The 18652-nt window shown below is 42.8% G+C and overlaps 1 protein-coding gene across 4 annotated transcripts in view; it reads left to right on the top strand.

Annotated features, from left to right (window-relative positions):
- Window positions 1–1104: 1104 nt before the first annotated feature.
- LOC118770107 (plasma membrane calcium-transporting ATPase 1) overlaps window positions 1105–18652 on the top strand; it is a 55681-nt gene continuing 38133 nt past the window's right edge. For 2 of the 4 annotated variants that reach the window (XM_036517537.1, XM_036517536.1), the window contains exons 1-2: window positions 1106–1207; window positions 15052–15502. In XM_036517537.1, coding sequence (XP_036373430.1) covers window positions 15310–15502 — 193 coding nt within the window. In that variant the 5' untranslated portion in view covers window positions 1106–1207; window positions 15052–15309. Of the gene's footprint in view, window positions 1208–15051; window positions 15503–18652 lie in introns of those variants that run through there. The other 2 variants (XM_036517538.1, XM_036517539.1) reach the window with 2 other exon arrangements.

Raw genomic sequence — 18652 nt, 5'->3', positions numbered from 1 at the left:
CAAGATCTTTGGAGGTCTTACATGTGTGGGGTCATCTGTCCAGGCCTCGAACAGTGGGAATCTTGGAAACACCTCATCAGAGTCAGGGGGTTACAGTTAGAGGGACAGGCAAAATTGGAAAAGTGAAATTTTGTGAAAATATCCTGGGAAAGGAGTAACTAACGCTTGGATGCTGAGATGAAATTTAAGAAACTTCATTTAAAAAGAATGAGACGACGCAACTGTGCAGTGATTTTCTTTGGGACATGCCATTCCATGTGTTGCTTCATGTACACACAGGCCTGGGAGATGGCATTGAATGCTTCATGGTTTTATAAACTGTGGATGAGATGAGGAGTGCACGGGTATTTTATCTGTAATCTTGAAGTCAGCACGGTATGCATAAGAAAAATGCACCAGCATTTTTTGTCCTCAAAACTCAAAATGCTGCAGATGTTTACCAGATGTCCACAGCGGGTGTTATAATAATCAAGGGAAACTCTTGCAAATTGTTTCTCTAATTGTAAGCCTTGGTTAAGAGAGGGAGGTGCAATATTGCTATGCCATAACTGACATAAACCACAATTTTACAGACCCATGCATATCCTTCTCTGAAGAGCCATGGTGAGATAGAGTGCTTTTTAATAACAAGAATATTATCTGTAAGCCACGAAATCGACGATTTTTACTGAAAGTGAGTGGCTCCTTCAGTAGTTCATGGAGCTGCAAGAAAAAAAGCAAAAAAAAACGGGACGTCATGGAAAGAATGACGTCAGGTTTAATTGGCCGTCGGGGAAGACTGGTGTCAGACTGTGGGTGGGGTTTGCATAACAAAGCAGGTAGCAGCCCGCACGAGTGAGTGGTATTTGAAAGCTGCGCGATCGCGCCATAGCACCGTCGAGCGCGAACGCTCATCTCTATATAAATTATGTTAATGCAGAGATCGGCGTGAGCGACGGAGAAAGTGGGGAAAGGGAGAGAATCCCCCATCCGGCTGCGAGATTGCTGACGTACCCGTTTCCTCAGGCGACTGATATATCAGTTAAGCCAATAGGGATCCACGAAGATGTCCGAGCCCTTCCTCTAGTCCCGAGTCACGTGGTGCAGGCGACGTCGTGTGGTGGGCGGGCTTTCGCTGCAGATTGGAAGAGGGAGGCAGCTTGTTGAAGTCTTCGGTGAGACCGAGGGAGAGCGGTAAGGGGAGCCGAGGCTACGGTCGGAGAGCGGAGTAAGTGTTATTTCCCCGTTTTCTTTATCTCGTATTTCGTTTTTTAAATTATTGATATTAATTTGACAGCGACATACCTTGACGGCTACAAAAAAGGCACAGCCCCCCTGTCGTTTTCACACACTTTTTACTTCAGCGAGGTTGCAAGTCGCTGCCAAACGTTAGCCAAGCTCACAGAATGTGTTGAGCCGTGAGTGTGTGTGCGTGAGCGCGCGCGTGTGTGTGTGTTTCCTGGGAATTCAAAGGGAACAACTGCGAAGTGTTCCACTTTAAGGTCTGTGCGGGATTGGAGCGTTAAGGGGAGGGTGACTTGCCCCGGCTGCTCTGTGAGCGAAACGGTTGTGTGTGTGTGTGTGTGTGTGTGTGTGTGTGTGTGTGTGTGTGTGTGTAAAAAAGGAGCACGGAGCCGCTGGAAAGTGAGCGGACAGCATGTTGGAAAGTTGGTGGCGGTGCTTCGCCGCTGCTGTATTTTGAAATCTCCTCTGACAGTGCGCATGGACCGGAGCTGAACAATTTAAGCGAGCCGATATTGCTTTTGGGAAAGGGGGACGGGATGTGGGGAGATGTGACACCCCCCCCTCCCCGGTTTTCAGCGTATGGAGTCCCAAATAATGGACGGTAGCTGACCTCTCTGCTCGCTAGGTTTGAAAAAAAAAATGTGTACGCATGTATCACCGTATCGCTTGTTTCCTTTGACCGCTTAGCGGATCATCATCACACTTTAGTATTATCTGAAAAGAGAGGCACGGTGTTGTATTTTTTTTGTTCGCCCGGCTTGATCACATGCACACCAGAGGAACCGAAGCAACGACGAGCTGATGCTATTTCTATAAATAACGAAGAAAAGCGACAAGAACGGTGACATTTCCACCCAGATAATATTGGGTAGCTAACTTGACAGCGAGCTAGCCAGATGTCAAGCTACCTACTTGGCTAGCTACCTTGTGTTTCAATTTCGAAAAGAAGGAAAATAGCTTAGTAAGCTAACCTTAGCTACTAAGCAAAAGAAGACCCTAGCAAGCTTCCTTGCAATGATTGCAAATGTATCTCAGCTCGCTAGCTAGCGAAGTGCAGTGTATGATCAAACTGATAACCAGCTAAGTGGAATAAATAGCCTGGCAAATCTCTTAGTAATCAGCTAGCTAGCTAACAGCAGTACATGCACTGTGAAACTGTCGGACGTTGGCTACCTAGACAGCCAGGTATTCGGTTGTCATGTTATGTAAAGTTTAGTTTGAAACTAGATGTTGCCAGATATTGATTCGCCTGTGTGTCATTACCGACGGTAACATTTGCTGATTGGCTGCTGACAAAGCTTCAGTATCAATGCATGGCTAGCTAGTTGGTCTTTTGACTTTGCAAGCTGTCTAGCGAGGCAGTCAAGGCAACTTCAGCAGCTTGGTCGTTTTGAAATTTACTGAATGTAGTCTAGCAATCTCCGTAGCCAAATGCTTAAAAGGGCACCAGCGACAGCTAACGAGTAGCTTATATTTACCTTGCTAGCGAAGCACCGCAATGATATGCTGAAACTTAGCTAGCCTAGTAAGCTATTTTGTCAACTTGGGTAGTATAGCCAAGATAGTTATCTGGCAACGCTAACATAAGTTGTCAAACGGGAGACACGACAAAATTGACACCATAGTCTTTATTCAGCTGGTTAGTCAGCTGTGCTTGCTAGCACGAATGATTTGAGTTAGTTGGTTGAATGTTGTCGCCGTGGAATAATGCTAGTTGGCTAGGTAGTCAAGCTAAGTTACACTAAAATACAGCTAACGTTTGCTAAAGGCGGAATGACCCATTTTACTTTCGAATCTTGTGTTTTTCCTACTGTCTGCTGTGCGCTTTTGTCCCGCTCATTTGTTTGCAATATGAGAAGCTCCGCGACGCATGACCTTGAGTACAAATAGTCCAAAGGCTGTTTCCCCTGTAATTATTAAATATAGCTACCGAGCAAAACAATCGCACAGTGTCCTACAGGAGAAGAACCTGTTTTGGTGTTGAGGTTGGATCCTGTGTTATCTGGCTCGCTGACCTCCGCTTGCCAGCTCTCTTTATCGAGATGATGATGCTTTCAACTGCAAACGTTCCGTCCTGATTTCGGTGTAATAATGGCTGTTGTCGGACAGAGCCGTGCACATTGATATTTACGTACTGAGTCATCTTTTTAGTTACCGCTGATGGTGCAGAAATGTTAAATTAGTCGAGCGCACAACATTTCGCACTTATTTATTCGGCGGAAGCATGAAAATACGCAGGTGCCTTTTTTCCCCCTCAGTAAAATCCTTCCCCTCGTTTTGAGCTAATTTTATCTTTCATACCAGAACTCAAAAGCATGTTACAGTGTATTTCAACCGCCCTGTATGAGCGCATACCTATTTACAGACCTTTTCATCAACATGACGTTGTATGAAGTGTGCAACAGGCACATGCCTCACGAGAAAGTGGTTGTAAAGCTTGAGGAACCTGAGGAACCCGGTCTCTCCGTGCCCGGATGCCTGAAATGTCAGGTGGAAGTTTCTTTTAGTGATGCTTTGGCATTTCCATGGTTACTGGGGAAAAAAAGCATTTGACATCATCTCAGATGAGGCTTTCACTGCTTGAGAACACAGTAATTTGCCTCAGTAGATGGGTCATTTTTTTAATAGTTCATCCAGGAATTTATCGGACGTCCTGTAGAAACAGGATATTTCCCATAGTCGTATTTGGGTTTCCTCTGCCATATGCACTGTGGCAACCTGCATGTTCAATATCACCGAGTGCTTCTTTTGGAAGACTAACTGTTTAATGATTTACCTCATTCATTCAACAGAGTAACCCTTGACTGCATGTCAGATGAGGTTCTGAGGCCTTTGGACTAGAACTAATTCTACTCCTGCCCTCCTCGCCCAAAAGCACGAACCCTTGCCAGTTTGATAGATTTCACAGGCATGAGGCATTGATGTAATTATTCTCAAGAGGGAAGAAGGGATCCTCACCTGCTTTGTTTGTTGTAGTTACGGACACCTTTTTGGCATTGACAGATTATTTAAGTGGTCTTATTTTTGAAGACTGGAAAGATCAGCTTTGGTATGCTGTTGACATTCCTCAATGGTATATTTGGAATGTTGTGTGCTGTTCACACTGATTCCTGTCAGAGCTCTTATAAGGGCCTGTGATTGCTTGAGTCTCGTTCCGCTTTATATTTATGCATTTCCTCCTGTTGTGTTTGTTGTGTGTTATGTTTTGGTATTTTTTCTAACCTGCCCTGAATTGAGGTTTGTGGTTCCTGTAGCTAGGGGACCCTTGTCTAAGTCGAAGCGGTTAACCGTCAAGAAAGGGAAGCCGTGTGCATGTGCAGCGGTTACAGAATTTCCCTGCATAGATATAACTTTCCAGAATGATAAATATCCATGACTAAGCCATGCTGTCATCAGCAGACTGTAATAATGGAAATGGCAGAGCTCCTCCTTATGTGGACAAAATGTGTATCTGTGTAGCCTTTTGACCAGCGTTCATGGCTGAAATGACTCAGGAGAGAAGAACTCAGGAGGCCTCTGCTGTTTTCATCAGATGATATTTGTCATTCCCCTCGGTATCGGTTCCAATGTCAGAGAGAATGGACCGATAAGGTTAGCGTGGGAACTAGCAGTGCATCAGATGCTTTTTCTGTGCTGTGTTATGTTACCGTTCAGGTGGCAAATCTAAACAATTAGCCTGTCTGCTTGAAAAGTGTTTGTTACATACTTTTTTGTCACTTAAGTGTGAAAGCAGGTGAAAGCCAATAATCCTTTCTCATGCAAAGAATTTGAAATTTGGATGTTTTATGATGTTAAGAAGTCTTATATGGTTAGATAATTAGGCTAAATTAAGGTGTAGCATAATGTGCATAACACCACTATCATCACTGTTTCTTGGTGATATTAAAAGTCCATTGAAACCCATGTGGCAATTGTGAATGCATGACATTAAGAGCATTAATGTCATGCTTTTATAAAAAAACACTTGCCAGAGACCATCATTTTCAATGGAGAATTGTGATGTCATGCAAAATATTAACCAGTTTAATTTCTGTCTGATGTAATTCTCAAAGAATATTGTAATACTGATTAGAGGATTAGATGTTAATATTTCTATTCTTATAATGTAAGTCACCTAGATATTGGCAATGCCTGTTGCAATTCCCTTATGTTTTTACCCAGTTTTTTGATTATTTTGTTTTGTCATTTCATATAATATATAATAAACAACCTTTTAATGTGGTTTAAACTGAACAGATAATCATGTGCATGACTTCAGTATGATTCAAGAGTAAAGCAAAGTGAAATACTGCAAATGAATGAACTGTGTTTAATTTTCCTAACGTTCCTAATGTGGAAACTTGGTAATTCATCTCTCCACTGAAGTAGTAGTATTGTTTATGTAAGAGGTACTGGAGTCTTTGTGTTACATTAATCTGAGGTGACATTCAACCACACATAGGCTATCATGAGCAGCTAAATATAGACCACTGTGTCATTAAGTACATTTTAATAATGTAACTGTTTACGCACCGTGGAACCTTAAAGTGTGATTTTCCTTTCTGGATGTTGAGGGCTGGGATATTTCATCTAAATGTATGACATTTGTGAGAGTGTAGATGTAGAGGCTGGTGGATACTTGCAGTTCTGGAACCGAGCTTGCGACACTGTTACAGCTGAGCACTGCTCCTGAATAAACACCTCTTGAGGATTACAGTTAAAAGCACAGGCCTTACCAGGTAAAAAGTTTAAATGTATTTTTTAATCTGGGTCGCTACTGTGGCGCTCAGTTTGCTGCCCTGTCTTCTTTTCAGTCTTATCTGTCCAATCTGGTTTCAGTGTGTTCTGGTATATAGGATGAGTGGAGGCTGTAGAGAAAGTGTGTGCGGTAATAGCTGTGAGACATACTCTTCGTGGATCCCTAGACTGAAAGCAAAATTCTGCATTTTCCCTTAGTTGCCCATTTCCAAGCAGTAAGTTAGAGCGTATGATTTTACAATTGAATAATATGAAGACTATTTCTCAGTTTAATCTAATATTTTCTCATCTCTTTTTCCATTGGTATTGCTGGCTACATTGTTTGTTGTTTCCCGCTTAGGCTCCATACAATAAATTAGGACTTCAAACCCAATTACTGGACAGACTGCTGCAACCTGATACATACTTTCCACAGTATTTGAGCAAGCTTATTAAAGTATAAATTGTTCCTTCTTTCTCATGGTACAATATTTTGGGCATGGTGCCCGTACCCAAACAGACCAACCCAAACAGGAAATGGCACTGTTAATGAAATGGTGACTCCTCCAGAATGGAGTCATTGTATTACCCGGCCAAGCCAGTGAATGCGGAGGTGCTGTGAGCCTCCCGTTCAGAGTGTGGATAATGGCTTTCTGTGGCCAGCCGGCTGTGTGAGGGTGGGAACCGCGTGAGTGATGAACTCGAAACCCTCTGCTGCCACTCTTGAATCAGCCCCCGTTTCCCAGCCTCCTCGACGAGGTCCTGATTCGCTGCTCAGCAGAGAGGGGCCCCCCGCCTTTGAGACTGAAACCCAGGCGTTGGCTCGGTTGAGAGAGGTGAGCAGTCAGCTTTTGATGAATCTGAAAAGCCTGTTTTGCTGCGAGTCGTGACAGGTGGAAAGGAGGGGGGGGGGTCTGTAGGGTCACCCAGTTGGCAGCAGCTGTGGTGTTTGTTGGGCTGCGGCTGGCAGGGGAGCAGGAACCGCAGGTCACAAAGCTCTGCTCTCTGTGTGTCAGAGGAAACAAAGCTTTCTGTGTGGGTTCTCATCTTCAAAGTGGCTGCATCAAGGCCGGGCATATTCTTGAAAAACAGTGCTTTGCCGTGGTAGGCGTGTGCCAGATGAAGACTCATTCATCAGAGGTCACATTGGTTCCTTTGTGGGATAAAAATATCCAAACCCATATGTAAGACGATGTCTAAACAGTGATGCAAACAAAATAATGTCCCCTTAAAGCAGTGTCCTCTTAATGCATCGGTGACCATGACTGTTGCATTCACTATGTCACAGGTTTATAACTAATGCCATTTCAGCATGTCACTGTAGCACTGTAGCAAGCTTATGCAACTTCCTAGTAGTTTGAGTTGGCTTTCTTAGCTGGAGTAATTCAGGTTAGGTTTTGCCACTTGGTTATCTAGCTATTTACTATTTACTTACTAATAGCTACCTTGTTAGCTGTAGCCAATGGCCTGTTTAGTATTCTTTTTGTAGCTAAGTTTGTAACCAGAACTCTCTTTCTCCACTTATTACCCCAACAGCAGCATTCAAAACTAGGGAAAAGTACAATGGGTCATTGCTAGAAGATTTTTACCAGTGTACTGTTGATGTTTTCTATGGTAGTCAATGTTAAATAAAAAAGTACAAGATGTGCAGATGTCAGTCACAGTTGAACATGTGCTGTTTGGGGCTACATTGGGTTCAGCACACTTATGTTAGATGTAGCTAATAACTGTGGTGATACATATTGTTGTGCAACATTTTTCAAGTTGGTTTATGTTCATACATTTAGCGGTATAGTGTCCTCAAAGTACAAACGTAACATTTCTAGTTTTGAAACTTGTGTTTGTGGTCTATGATGAAACCTTGAGTTGATGATGAGTTGACCTTAGGATAGTTTAACATTTCATGTTAAAGGCACAAGTGTGATGTTGACGTTTTGCGAAATATGCATTCTTATTACTGCAAACTTTCTTCATTTCCTGTTTATGATTCATGATATTGCAGTTTGCGTAGAAGTTTATCAGCTCTGAAGCTGAAATGATCTTATGCATTTACCAGGGCTACGCATTTGCTTTCTTGGCAGCAAAAACAACTGGGTGAAGTCGACTTTAGATGGACCACCGTGACGTGAACTGGCAGGCCTGCAGTTGAGCTAAATGAAGGGAGTGTTGAGCGGACTCCTGTCTGTGCTGATAGCAGCAAGTTGTGAGGCCTGAGCAGCACTTCTGCTTTGTACCCTCCAGATTTACAAGGCATGACTTGGGTCAGCCAAAATGGGGGAGGGTAGAGTAGTTAGGGGGACAGACAACCACACAGAGGCTCCTAAAAATACCCCCCTGGCAGTGCTGGAGCAGAGGGATCCCTGGGATTGCTGTCCTTGACTCGCGCTGAGTAAGCTGGCACGTACGTGGGGTACGACTTGCCAGTCTCGGCTAGGCGGATTTCCTTTGATTTGAGCGTGGCTGGAGAAGCAGGCGGGTCATTCTCGGCCCTTGTGTCATTTTCGTCCCCTTCGCTCACTGTGCGTCTGTCTTCCGTCGGCGGTCTGTCCTTCAGCGTCAGCCTCTGTCTAGTGTCTTTCCTACGGCACACTGTGTCTGTTCCCAAACTGCTGTTTGTGTCAGTACATGGCTATATATGCAAAGATATGAATGCTGTCTCTCCTCATCTGTATTTTAGCATGCCAGCTGTTTGCCCAGGAGACACAGAGTTTCTCCTGTTGTGGCAGATAACCTGTTCCACAACCTGAAAATGTAACTGTAGAAAATGTTGACACTGCTTTCATCTTCACATTATAGTGACTTTCTCTATGAATGCTGGGAGTTGAAGTCATTTTGAGTGAGGAATAGGGAAGTGCAGGGGAAGGCTGGAGTTTGAGCCCTGTTGAGAGGGGAAATGGGGAGGAGTCCGCAAACTCATTAATGCATACAATTTAATAATAAACTATCAACACAGCATGCAATTGATGATGTTTTACTGAATCCAGACTTTGTACTTGGCTGGAGTGCTTACTGAATGGGAAAAAAAATAATCTGAGCCTTTAAGTACCTTAAACTGTGCAAATCCTGCTCAGATACCTTTTAATTTTACATGCAGTTTTCATCTGTACCTTTTTAAATGTTAGAGTTATTGGACATCCAAATGTGTCTCTGGAAAAAAAAGCGCATGTAGCTATCAGGGGAAAATCTTTTTGGAAAAAGCATGCACTTTCAGCAGTTTTAATATGAACTGAACAAAGTTTAGAAACCAAAAATGGTAATGGAAAGCAGGCAAGTTCATTTCCTATAGCTTCCCATCATCCTTTCTGGCATTCTGGCATAACAGGTTATGCTGTTGCATTCCAATCTGCATCTAGGCAAGACCATAATAAAAGATTCATAATTTGCTCTCAGCCTTTGAAGGTGACACACTCTTTGCATTCCGAGCAATCAGTTTAACCAACCCTAAAGCTCTGTCTGCTGTAGGAAGGCAGGGTTATCGGGACTTTTGCAAATAAAAAATTGCATGCATTCGGTTAAATGATAAAAGATAAGCTTTGTAATTTGCTGATGTTTTTTTTAACGCCACCATAGATACTCCCAGTATATATATATATATTTGGCTGGCATAAATTGGCCTTGCTTTAGATGGCTAAATGGCTTTAGAGAGTGTATAATTTAAAATAACTTAAAATAATGTTCAGCTGAGTTAACAGTTGAGAAGGTGTTATTGGACATCCAAATGTGTCTCTGGAAAAAAAAGCGCATGTAGCTATCAGGGGAAAATCTTTTTGGAAAAAGCATGCACTTTCAGCAGTTTTAATATGAACTGAACAAAGTTTAGAAACCAAAAATGGTAATGGAAAGCAGGCAAGTTCATTTCCTATAGCTTCCCATCATCCTTTCTGGCATTCTGGCATAACAGGTTATGCTGTTGCATTCCAATCTGCATCTAGGCAAGACCATAATAAAAGATTCATAATTTGCTCTCAGCCTTTGAAGGTGACACACTCTTTGCATTCCGAGCAATCAGTTTAACCAACCCTAAAGCTCTGTCTGCTGTAGGAAGGCAGGGTTATCGGGACTTTTGCAAATAAAAAATTGCATGCATTCGGTTAAATGATAAAAGATAAGCTTTGTAATTTGCTGATGTTTTTTTTAACGCCACCATAGATACTCCCAGTATATATATATATATTTGGCTGGCATAAATTGGCCTTGCTTTAGATGGCTAAATGGCTTTAGAGAGTGTATAATTTAAAATAACTTAAAATAATGTTCAGCTGAGTTAACAGTTGAGAAGGTGTTATTGGACATCCAAATGTGTCTCTGGAAAAAAAAGCGCATGTAGCTATCAGGGGAAAATCTTTTTGGAAAAAGCATGCACTTTCAGCAGTTTTAATATGAACTGAACAAAGTTTAGAAACCAAAAATGGTAATGGAAAGCAGGCAAGTTCATTTCCTATAGCTTCCCATCATCCTTTCTGGCATTCTGGCATAACAGGTTATGCTGTTGCATTCCAATCTGCATCTAGGCAAGACCTGGTTGGTATTTGCACCGGCAGACCACTTTAAGATGACATTCAGTGGGATGCAATGTCAAGGTGACCAGCACAATGAAACGCATTTCATTTTGATCGTCAGAGAAAAAAGCCAAGGTCTGTTTCACTGTTACCACTCTTATATGTAGGTATTTTATGGTAAGTGTTTTTATAGTAGTAATTCTTATTGCAGTAATGCTTTTTGACATATTTGGATGTTTTCTACTGTTTGATTGTTACAGCCCTATTATTTTTTTCTGGATTCTCCAAATTGCTGAATAACTTCTATTTGCGTGAGCAACTGTTGTGACCCACAGAAATAAGCACATTTGACAAGGGCTTTCAATGTTCAACAGTAAAGAGAGTTATGGTTGTAAGCCTCTGGTCCAAAATAAATCCCCAATCTAGCAATAAACAAAAAGAGATGCAGAGAAAATGGATGCAGAGAGTTTTACGAAATTACAAAATATTTGAATTCTACAATGACAGAAGGTTATCCAGTCTAATGAATATGCAGTCCCCCCAGGTTGGAAAGAGCGTGGGTAAAGTGGATTGGAAACAAGTGTCTCACAATGCTTTACATTTCGCACCCCGCGAGTGGCCTCTGAGATCGTGGCATACTCTGACCTCTCCGATGGAGGAGGAAGTGTGCTCCGCTTGCAGTGGGTCGTGTCTTTAATAGGATCCGAAGAGCTGTCATTCAGGAGCTTTTCTTTCTGCCACATTGCAGACGGCCAGTGTGAATTCATACACGTTCAACCTGCAGATCGGCTTATGCATTTTCACTTCATTCTTTACCGCTGGTGTTTTTCTTTCCCCTTGCCTTTTGGCTTCCCTGTCCTGGACACCCCCACGGTGTGTTCTTAACATGGTACGTTCCCCCCTGGTGTTTATTCCGAGAAATTCATCCAAATGGAATCCTCCTTATGGAGAGTGGCAACTGTTGCGTTTTGCTGTGAAGGCGGGGGGGAATTTTAGGGCTGCGGGAATGGTGAAAGTGGCAGGACGAGCGTAGTTTTGGTGGGGTTGCATTAGCTCCATTTCAAAGAGGAACTTCCCCCGTCCTCTGAGCCACGTACGAAGGCCTCGCGCTCAACAGAGATGTGGATCCTTTCTGGTGCCACAGATTGCCTAATTAGATTAAGGGAGAAGCTTTCCTGAGATAATCATTTAGCGAGCCTCTTCCTCTAACAAAGCAGGCGCTCGCGCGCTGAAGGTCATATGCTTTTTCAAGGAAGAATTTTGCTTTTCCCCAAGAAAATGGCACCCTCCGCAAATGACGACAGGCATAATTATGGGGGTATATAAAAGGCACCATATTCCATGACCTCGCTTGCTCGGCTCCAGCCACCTGTTGCTATGGGGAAGAAAATTTGGGGCTTTTATGTAAGTACGCTCGTCAGTCATTACAGAGGAATCGGAGAAAGAGTCTTGGAAGTTAAGTTGGAAAAATTGCGTTAGCTGTCCTGGCCTAACAGATGATTTAGTCTTTTTCCGAATTTGTTTAGATTGATTCTGTCCAAGGGTCGTGTGCTTTTAAGTGAATGCACAAGTGGCAGTGGTTTTGTATAACGTGCTCCTGAATGTGAGCTTAAGGGAAAGGCCTCTCTCCCCACCGAGCCACCATATAAAAGTGAAGAACTGGCTGTGTTGCAGTTGTGTAGTGACAGCCGTGTAAACTGCGGGGTGTTTTGAGATGAGGCCTGCTAATCTTGCCTGTCCGCATTGCCGTTCATTCAGATCCACCTTCACAATTTGCTCTCTTTTCAGCCTTTGAAGGTGACACACTCTTTGCATTCCGAGCAATCAGTTTAACCAACCCTAAAGCTCTGTCTGCTGTAGGAAGGCAGGGTTATCGGGAAGACTTTTGCAAATAAAAAATTACATGCATTCGGTTAAATGATAAAAGATAAGCTTTGTAATTTGCCGATGTTTTTTTTTAACGCCACCATAGATACTCCCAGTATATATATATATTTGGCTGGCATAAATTGGCCTTGCTTTAGATGGCTAAATGGCTTTAGAGAGTGTATAATTTAAAATAACTTAAAATAATGTTCAGCTGAGTTAACAGTTGAGAAGGTGTGCAGTGAATCTACTGACTTGAAGTGTGTTTAGCGATAAGGCAGCCAGCCAGCGAGCCGGTAGTGGTGTCTCTGAAATGCAGGACTGAGCAGCTCCCTGTTCCTGGTGTGGGATGGGAACTGGGAGAAGACAGACAGAGGCAATTTCCCCTCTCATCCACACTGTTACTCCCACATAGACTTTGCACATTTAACACTTTGTACACTATAGATATATCAACTCTCTATTGCAGTAAGACAATGTTTGTTCAAGTTACTGAACTCCAAAAAAATCATGATTATGTTTTTATTTGGTAATCACAAAAGCCTGTTGTTCACTTCCATGTTATATTAAGATATATAATACCTTGGTCGGATTTCAGATCAGCTTGCTTGTAAATTTCATTACGAAATGTCAGATGACTGCTATTAGCTAGATAGCTGTTTATCTCAGTGAGGCATTTTAACAGATGGCTAAGGCTAAATTTTATACCTGTAAAAGGCCAGAAAAGATGAGGATTGCTTGAGCGACAGGTCCTCTTCATCAACAGTCCTGCTGGTTTCCCCAGGTGTTGCGATTTCTTTTCCACTCTTGAAATATTTGAGTTGGCAGATTAAAAGTTTTCTTTATTTTTTTCCTCTGTAGAATAGAAATGCCAGGTTAGGATTTTTATGGACAGCCGTTAGACCTTAGAAGCACCCTTTTTGGGGTGAATCAAGTATTCAGCCATGAGGACATGAATTAATTGTTTAGTTCAACATGTTGGTACGATTTCAAAAATAAATCTTGTGCTGCTTATTTGACCTTGGATTGCAAGATGTTTTTTTTTTTCTTGTATTTGTTATTTGTTAAGTCCTAATGGAAAAATCTGGAGATGGACAAAGTTGGTGAAAGTCGCAGTGTAAAATATGTAGGCAAATAACTGTTTACTCGATTGTGGACTACCACACTTTGAAAACTCTGTCTTAGGTTTATAAGATTGAATGACAATGCATAGTTAAAACTTCTAAAAGGCAACATCCTTATTGATTTATTTTAGCTACATTTTGTGTGTGCTTTTAAATGCATGAAGTATGGATTTTCAGAAGGCCATTGAAAGTTCTATTTCTCATTATCTTAACTCGGCTAACTTCCATCTCTCATTATTTCATTATATAGCACTAAATGACTCTGTGCTTTTCAGTAGTTTATTGATTGCTTCATCTCTTTATTTCTTATTAAAAACCTTCACTTTTCTGAATAGGTGCATCAATCATACACACATTTTACCCTGAGCAGATGTCTCTCGGGCCAGTATGATAATCATGCATAACAGAGGGCTAATTTTGGCCCCTCGTGTCTTAAATTGACTTGGCAGGTATTCCCTCTGGTTGATTTCAGTAAAAACTGTCCTGTTGTGTGTGTGTGTGTGTGTGTGTGTATGTGTGTGTATGTGTGTGTATGTGTGTGTATGTGTGTGTATGTGTGTGTATGTGTATGTATGTGTGTGTATGTGTATGTATGTGTATGTATGTGTATGTATGTGTATGTGTGTGTATGTGTATGTGTGTGTGTGTGTGTGTGTGTGTGTGTGTGTGTGTGTGTGTGTGTGTGTGTGTGTGTGTGTGTGTGTGTGTGTTTGTGCCTCAGAGTCCACTGAGCACAGAAACTTGGACAGAATGGTAGTGACACTTTGGGAGACTGGCTCCCTGATGTATTGTCTGCCATCCTCTGTGTAACAGGGATAACAGTTCTCCTTGCTGATAAGGCAGCTGTAGTTGTGCCTGATTAAGTGTGCCGCATCTGAGGTGACCATTCGCCACATTCGGGGTCAGAAACGCTCCGGGGCAGGGGGCAACTCCACCCTCAAATGCAAACACAGTGCTGCTGAAAAGAGCAAGGATTTCACTTGGAAAATAAAGGCAGTGATGTAAAATTCCCTCAGGGAAAAAAAAGAAAATCAAGTGCCAAGGAGCCTTGTAGTCGTCCATGGGTACGAGTTAACCCTGCTTTCCTCAGTGTGGTTTCGTATGCTGCCGCCAGCTCAAATGTAGCAAGCTAAACATGACGTGTTTGTGTTTGTTCCAAGTTCAGATGAGCAGGAATCTGCTCCTGGGAGACTCAGCAGTCAGTTACATGTTCACATCCGAGCTGCGAACTGAATTCTCTGCCCTTTTTAAATGCATGTCTTGTGTCGATGAAAGGCTGGTTCCCACGCTGGTCCTCAAATAAGTCCAGATATTTTTCCCCTCAAAAGGGTAGCATTTCATGTTGAACTCTTGCCAGTGACCTGGAGTTCCTACTTTCTATTTTCAGATCTAGTTGTGCCACCAGCTCCCAGTATTTCCACCTGAGCTTTCACATATGTGGGTACAGTTTGTGGCAGTGCAGTATATAAAATTTTGGTTCACCCCAGCACTTGTTGATGTTGATGTTGTACGGTGAAATAGCAAGCTGTGAAAACATTAAATGTATATGTTGCCACAGATTTCGTCAGAACATTTTGAGAATGCAGGTTGGAGTAATTTAATTTTCTCTTTGTGCGTTCCAGATCTTTGCATGCTGAAATCTCCGGAGCTGTGACAGGAGCCTGTCAACATGAAAGAATAGGCACGCTGCTGTCTGAAGGAAATGGCTTTTAATTCACCGAGATTGCACTTCCTGGAATCGGACTTAGCCGTACCCCTCCACAGGATTTGAGCGGTTTATGGGAGATACCTGGCTTTTATCACTGAGGATTTTTCTCTCCGGTTGGGTTGCCCTCCCCCCCCACCCCTGTAGCTGAAGCGGTGCGCGGCACAGAGGAGACATGGCCAAGAACTCGTACAGTGGAGTCAAGAACTCCATGGCGGAGGCCAATCACGATGGAGACTTCGGCTGCTCCCTCAAAGAGCTGCGATCTCTCATGGAACTGCGGGGAGGCGAAGGATTACACAAAATACAGGAGACTTACGGAGGTGTTCAAGGACTTTGTTCCAGATTGAAATCGTCACCTATAGACGGTAAGCGTGTCCTTCATTATGTACTTAATGCCTTCCTTTTCCTTTTTAGGTCTTCATGGTTCTGTTTGATCTTCCTGCTCATATGCGCTGGACTGATACTTCCATTAAATGTGTCTTTTATAACTCATCTTCAATGCCCTTGTACTGAAGCCACAGTGAAGGCATCTCTTGAAATGGCAGTTACCTGGATGTAGTGTGAAGTATTTTGTGAATGCATATTTAGTGCCTATTTAGCCATTATCTCTCTTTACCTTCCCCCTGGAGTGGACAGTCCATGCATGCTTGTCTTGTTTTGTTTTGTTGAGTGCTTTTCTGGAAAAGATGTGGTTTCCTCTGGATTAAGTCATTCAGGCTCTGGTCACTCACTGGCAGCCCTCTGAGATAGCTCCACGTTTGCCCTTCTAATCACGGCCGTATCAGACTGATTCTCAGCATTGTGTTAACCATTAAGACGACCAGTCAGCATAGTCTTAAACGCCCCTGGTGCACATGCGCGTGTTAGCGAGGGAGCTCTGGAGGGCTCTGTGCGGTGCACGAGGAATCCGAACATCAGCTGCTGCAGGGCAAACAGAGTCCAGAACAAAGGGAAATGATTAATCAGTCTGCCTTCAGCCTTAGCTGATCCTCCCTCCGTCCATTTTCAGCACCCATATTATCCTCTGGAGGAGCGTGGTGAGTCAGGGCTGAGCTGAACTGAACAGGAACAGCAGAGTGGGTCTGTCACTACACACGCGCACACACGCGCACACACACGCGCACCTATATCAATATGTCTACAGATTGTTGGAAGAAAGAGGATTATCTCAAGAAAATCCACAGGGACATAGAAAGAACATGTAAACCCCTTAAAAAAAAACGGGGTCAGATTTGAACTTTCGCCTTCAGCGAATGTTTTTATTAGTCCTGTACAGGTCAATACCAATACCGATACACCAGTGCAATATTTGAAGGGAAGTCCCTTGAAGATAACCAATGAAGTCCCTTCATTGGTTATCAACTAACTGCAGATACGGAGCATCGTCCGCTTGGTTTAGTCAGGATTTAACTAAGTATTCATTCACCCTGTCAGGAGGACTAAAAGGATCTTCAGTCTCCCGCATACCTTCCATAAAGAATACATGAACAGGCACTGTTCAGTGACCATGACTGTTTTACTGGCTTTTTCACCTCATAGTGGCAGAAGGTTGTAAATGTAGGATATGCTAACTTGGTCACAAAGGAAGTGAATGAGGGCTACTACAGTATCTTGGGATTCGTTTTCTCCAGTTGTATCTTAAAGGAGAATATCCACTCTTGTCATACATTCTGTAGTAAACTGTGTTTCCAACCATAGTCTGCTCTTGTTGTTTTTAGAATCGAATCACTATATGATATTGAAGGTGTACTGTTCAACTGAATGAAGAAGAATCAGTTGTTTCTTTCTCCCAGCTAAGACAGGGTTCAGAGAGGAATGTTCTACAAGCTAAGACATGGTCCAGGCCATAGGGGTCCTTAGGGTTAAGACTGTATAGCAGCGAGGTCAGACAGCAGTTTTTAGCCAGCAGTCCACAGTCAGTGTCGAGCGCCGTTTCAGGCAAGGTGTTGCATGCTCATGGTCAGAGCAGACCTCACCTGGGCCAAGGACCAGCTTTTTCACGCCCTGTGCCACACATGGGCACAGATGAAAACCTCAGACAGAGTGGCTGTATGCCTGGCTACTGGACCAAAACTCTGGAAAAGGATTGCAGACTTGTTTTTGGCAGCATTTTACTGATTGGCCCCAGCTCTGCGCAGTAATGGTACATTGTGTTTTACTGTGTTTAGTGTGTCGTTCCTCTCCAGACATCTGGCCCCCGCATCTGTGACTGGGCCGATGTGGCAGGGCCCCCGTGCTGTGTTTGCAGGGGAAAGATGCAGCGGCAGGTCTGTGGGCCTCTGGGCGGAACGAGTGACAGTCTGAGACACCAGTGGTGTGCTGTCGGTCTCTGCAGTGACTGTGTGTGTGTGTGTGTGTGTGTGTGTGTGTGTGTGTGAGAGGGACACTGCATCGTAGGTAATGCCTGACATGCTGTCAGTTTCCTTAGCAGTCATGTGAAATATACGATACAAAATAGCTGAAATGTGGTGGAGGTCTGTAATAGATTTGTCATTGCATTAATTACTGATGACTTAATAAAAAATTATGTATTCCTTCCCATTCTGTGATTGCTTTAATTACTAATTGGAAGTAAGTTAATTAGCTGTAAGCACTCAGGAGATTTTGTTAATGCAGAATTAATAGTTTAAATAGGAATTCATGGAATATATACAGTAATAGTTTATATGAAGGCTATACGTGTGTTGGCATCCACTAAAGTTAAAATGTAAATGTCCAACATAATTAAGCACGTGTGCAGTTCATTGAAGTCAATATTCATATGTTACGTTACATTTGCCTAACAGACACTCTCTTATCCAGAGAGGCATGCATTGCTTTCTTTTTGCACATGTTCACCATTTATGCAACTAGATATTTGCAGAGGCAATTTGGGTATCAGTGGCCCATGTGGGGATCCAATCTGTCCATTTTTGGGCAATGAATCCTGCTCCTTATTGCTATACCTCTCAGTATTTTATACATGCATCCATGGATTTACACTAATTTGTTACCAGTCAATGACCCACTGGTGTAATTCGGTATGAAGTACCTATTTGATTCCATTGGTAAGTTTGCTACAATAGTGAAATCTGTTGATGGTTATAATAATAATAATCTGGTCGAAACCAGAGACTGCATGTCCTAGTCACTCTGATACAGCCCACAACCCTTAGAGTTGACAGACCCACTGAGGGTGAGAGGTTTTTTTTTTCCCCCTTCCTCTGGCAAACTTATGTAATTTGCCCTCATTTAGTCCAACCGGTTGTAACGTTTGTAAGGTCAGTGTCCGACGGGCTCTCCTTGCAGCAGCATTTTAAGAAGGCCTCTTCTGGTTTCCACACTTTGTCTATGCCCACGTGTGACTCAGTATTGTGTAGTTCTGTATCCAGTGGCTTTCCCTGTTTGTTCCACATTACCTGTGCTTATTTGTGTTTCTTGTCATCAGCTGTTTTCATTTTGAATTTACTACAGTAAGAATGCGTGAACATATTTAAGGGCCCATTGAAATGTGTCGCCAGTTGAAAGTTAAAGGA

The sequence above is a fragment of the Megalops cyprinoides genome, chromosome 23, assembly GCF_013368585.1.
Source record: "Megalops cyprinoides isolate fMegCyp1 chromosome 23, fMegCyp1.pri, whole genome shotgun sequence".
In the NCBI taxonomy this organism is placed as follows: Eukaryota; Metazoa; Chordata; class Actinopteri; order Elopiformes; family Megalopidae; genus Megalops; species Megalops cyprinoides.
This window is presented reverse-complemented; position numbering and strand designations above follow the sequence as displayed.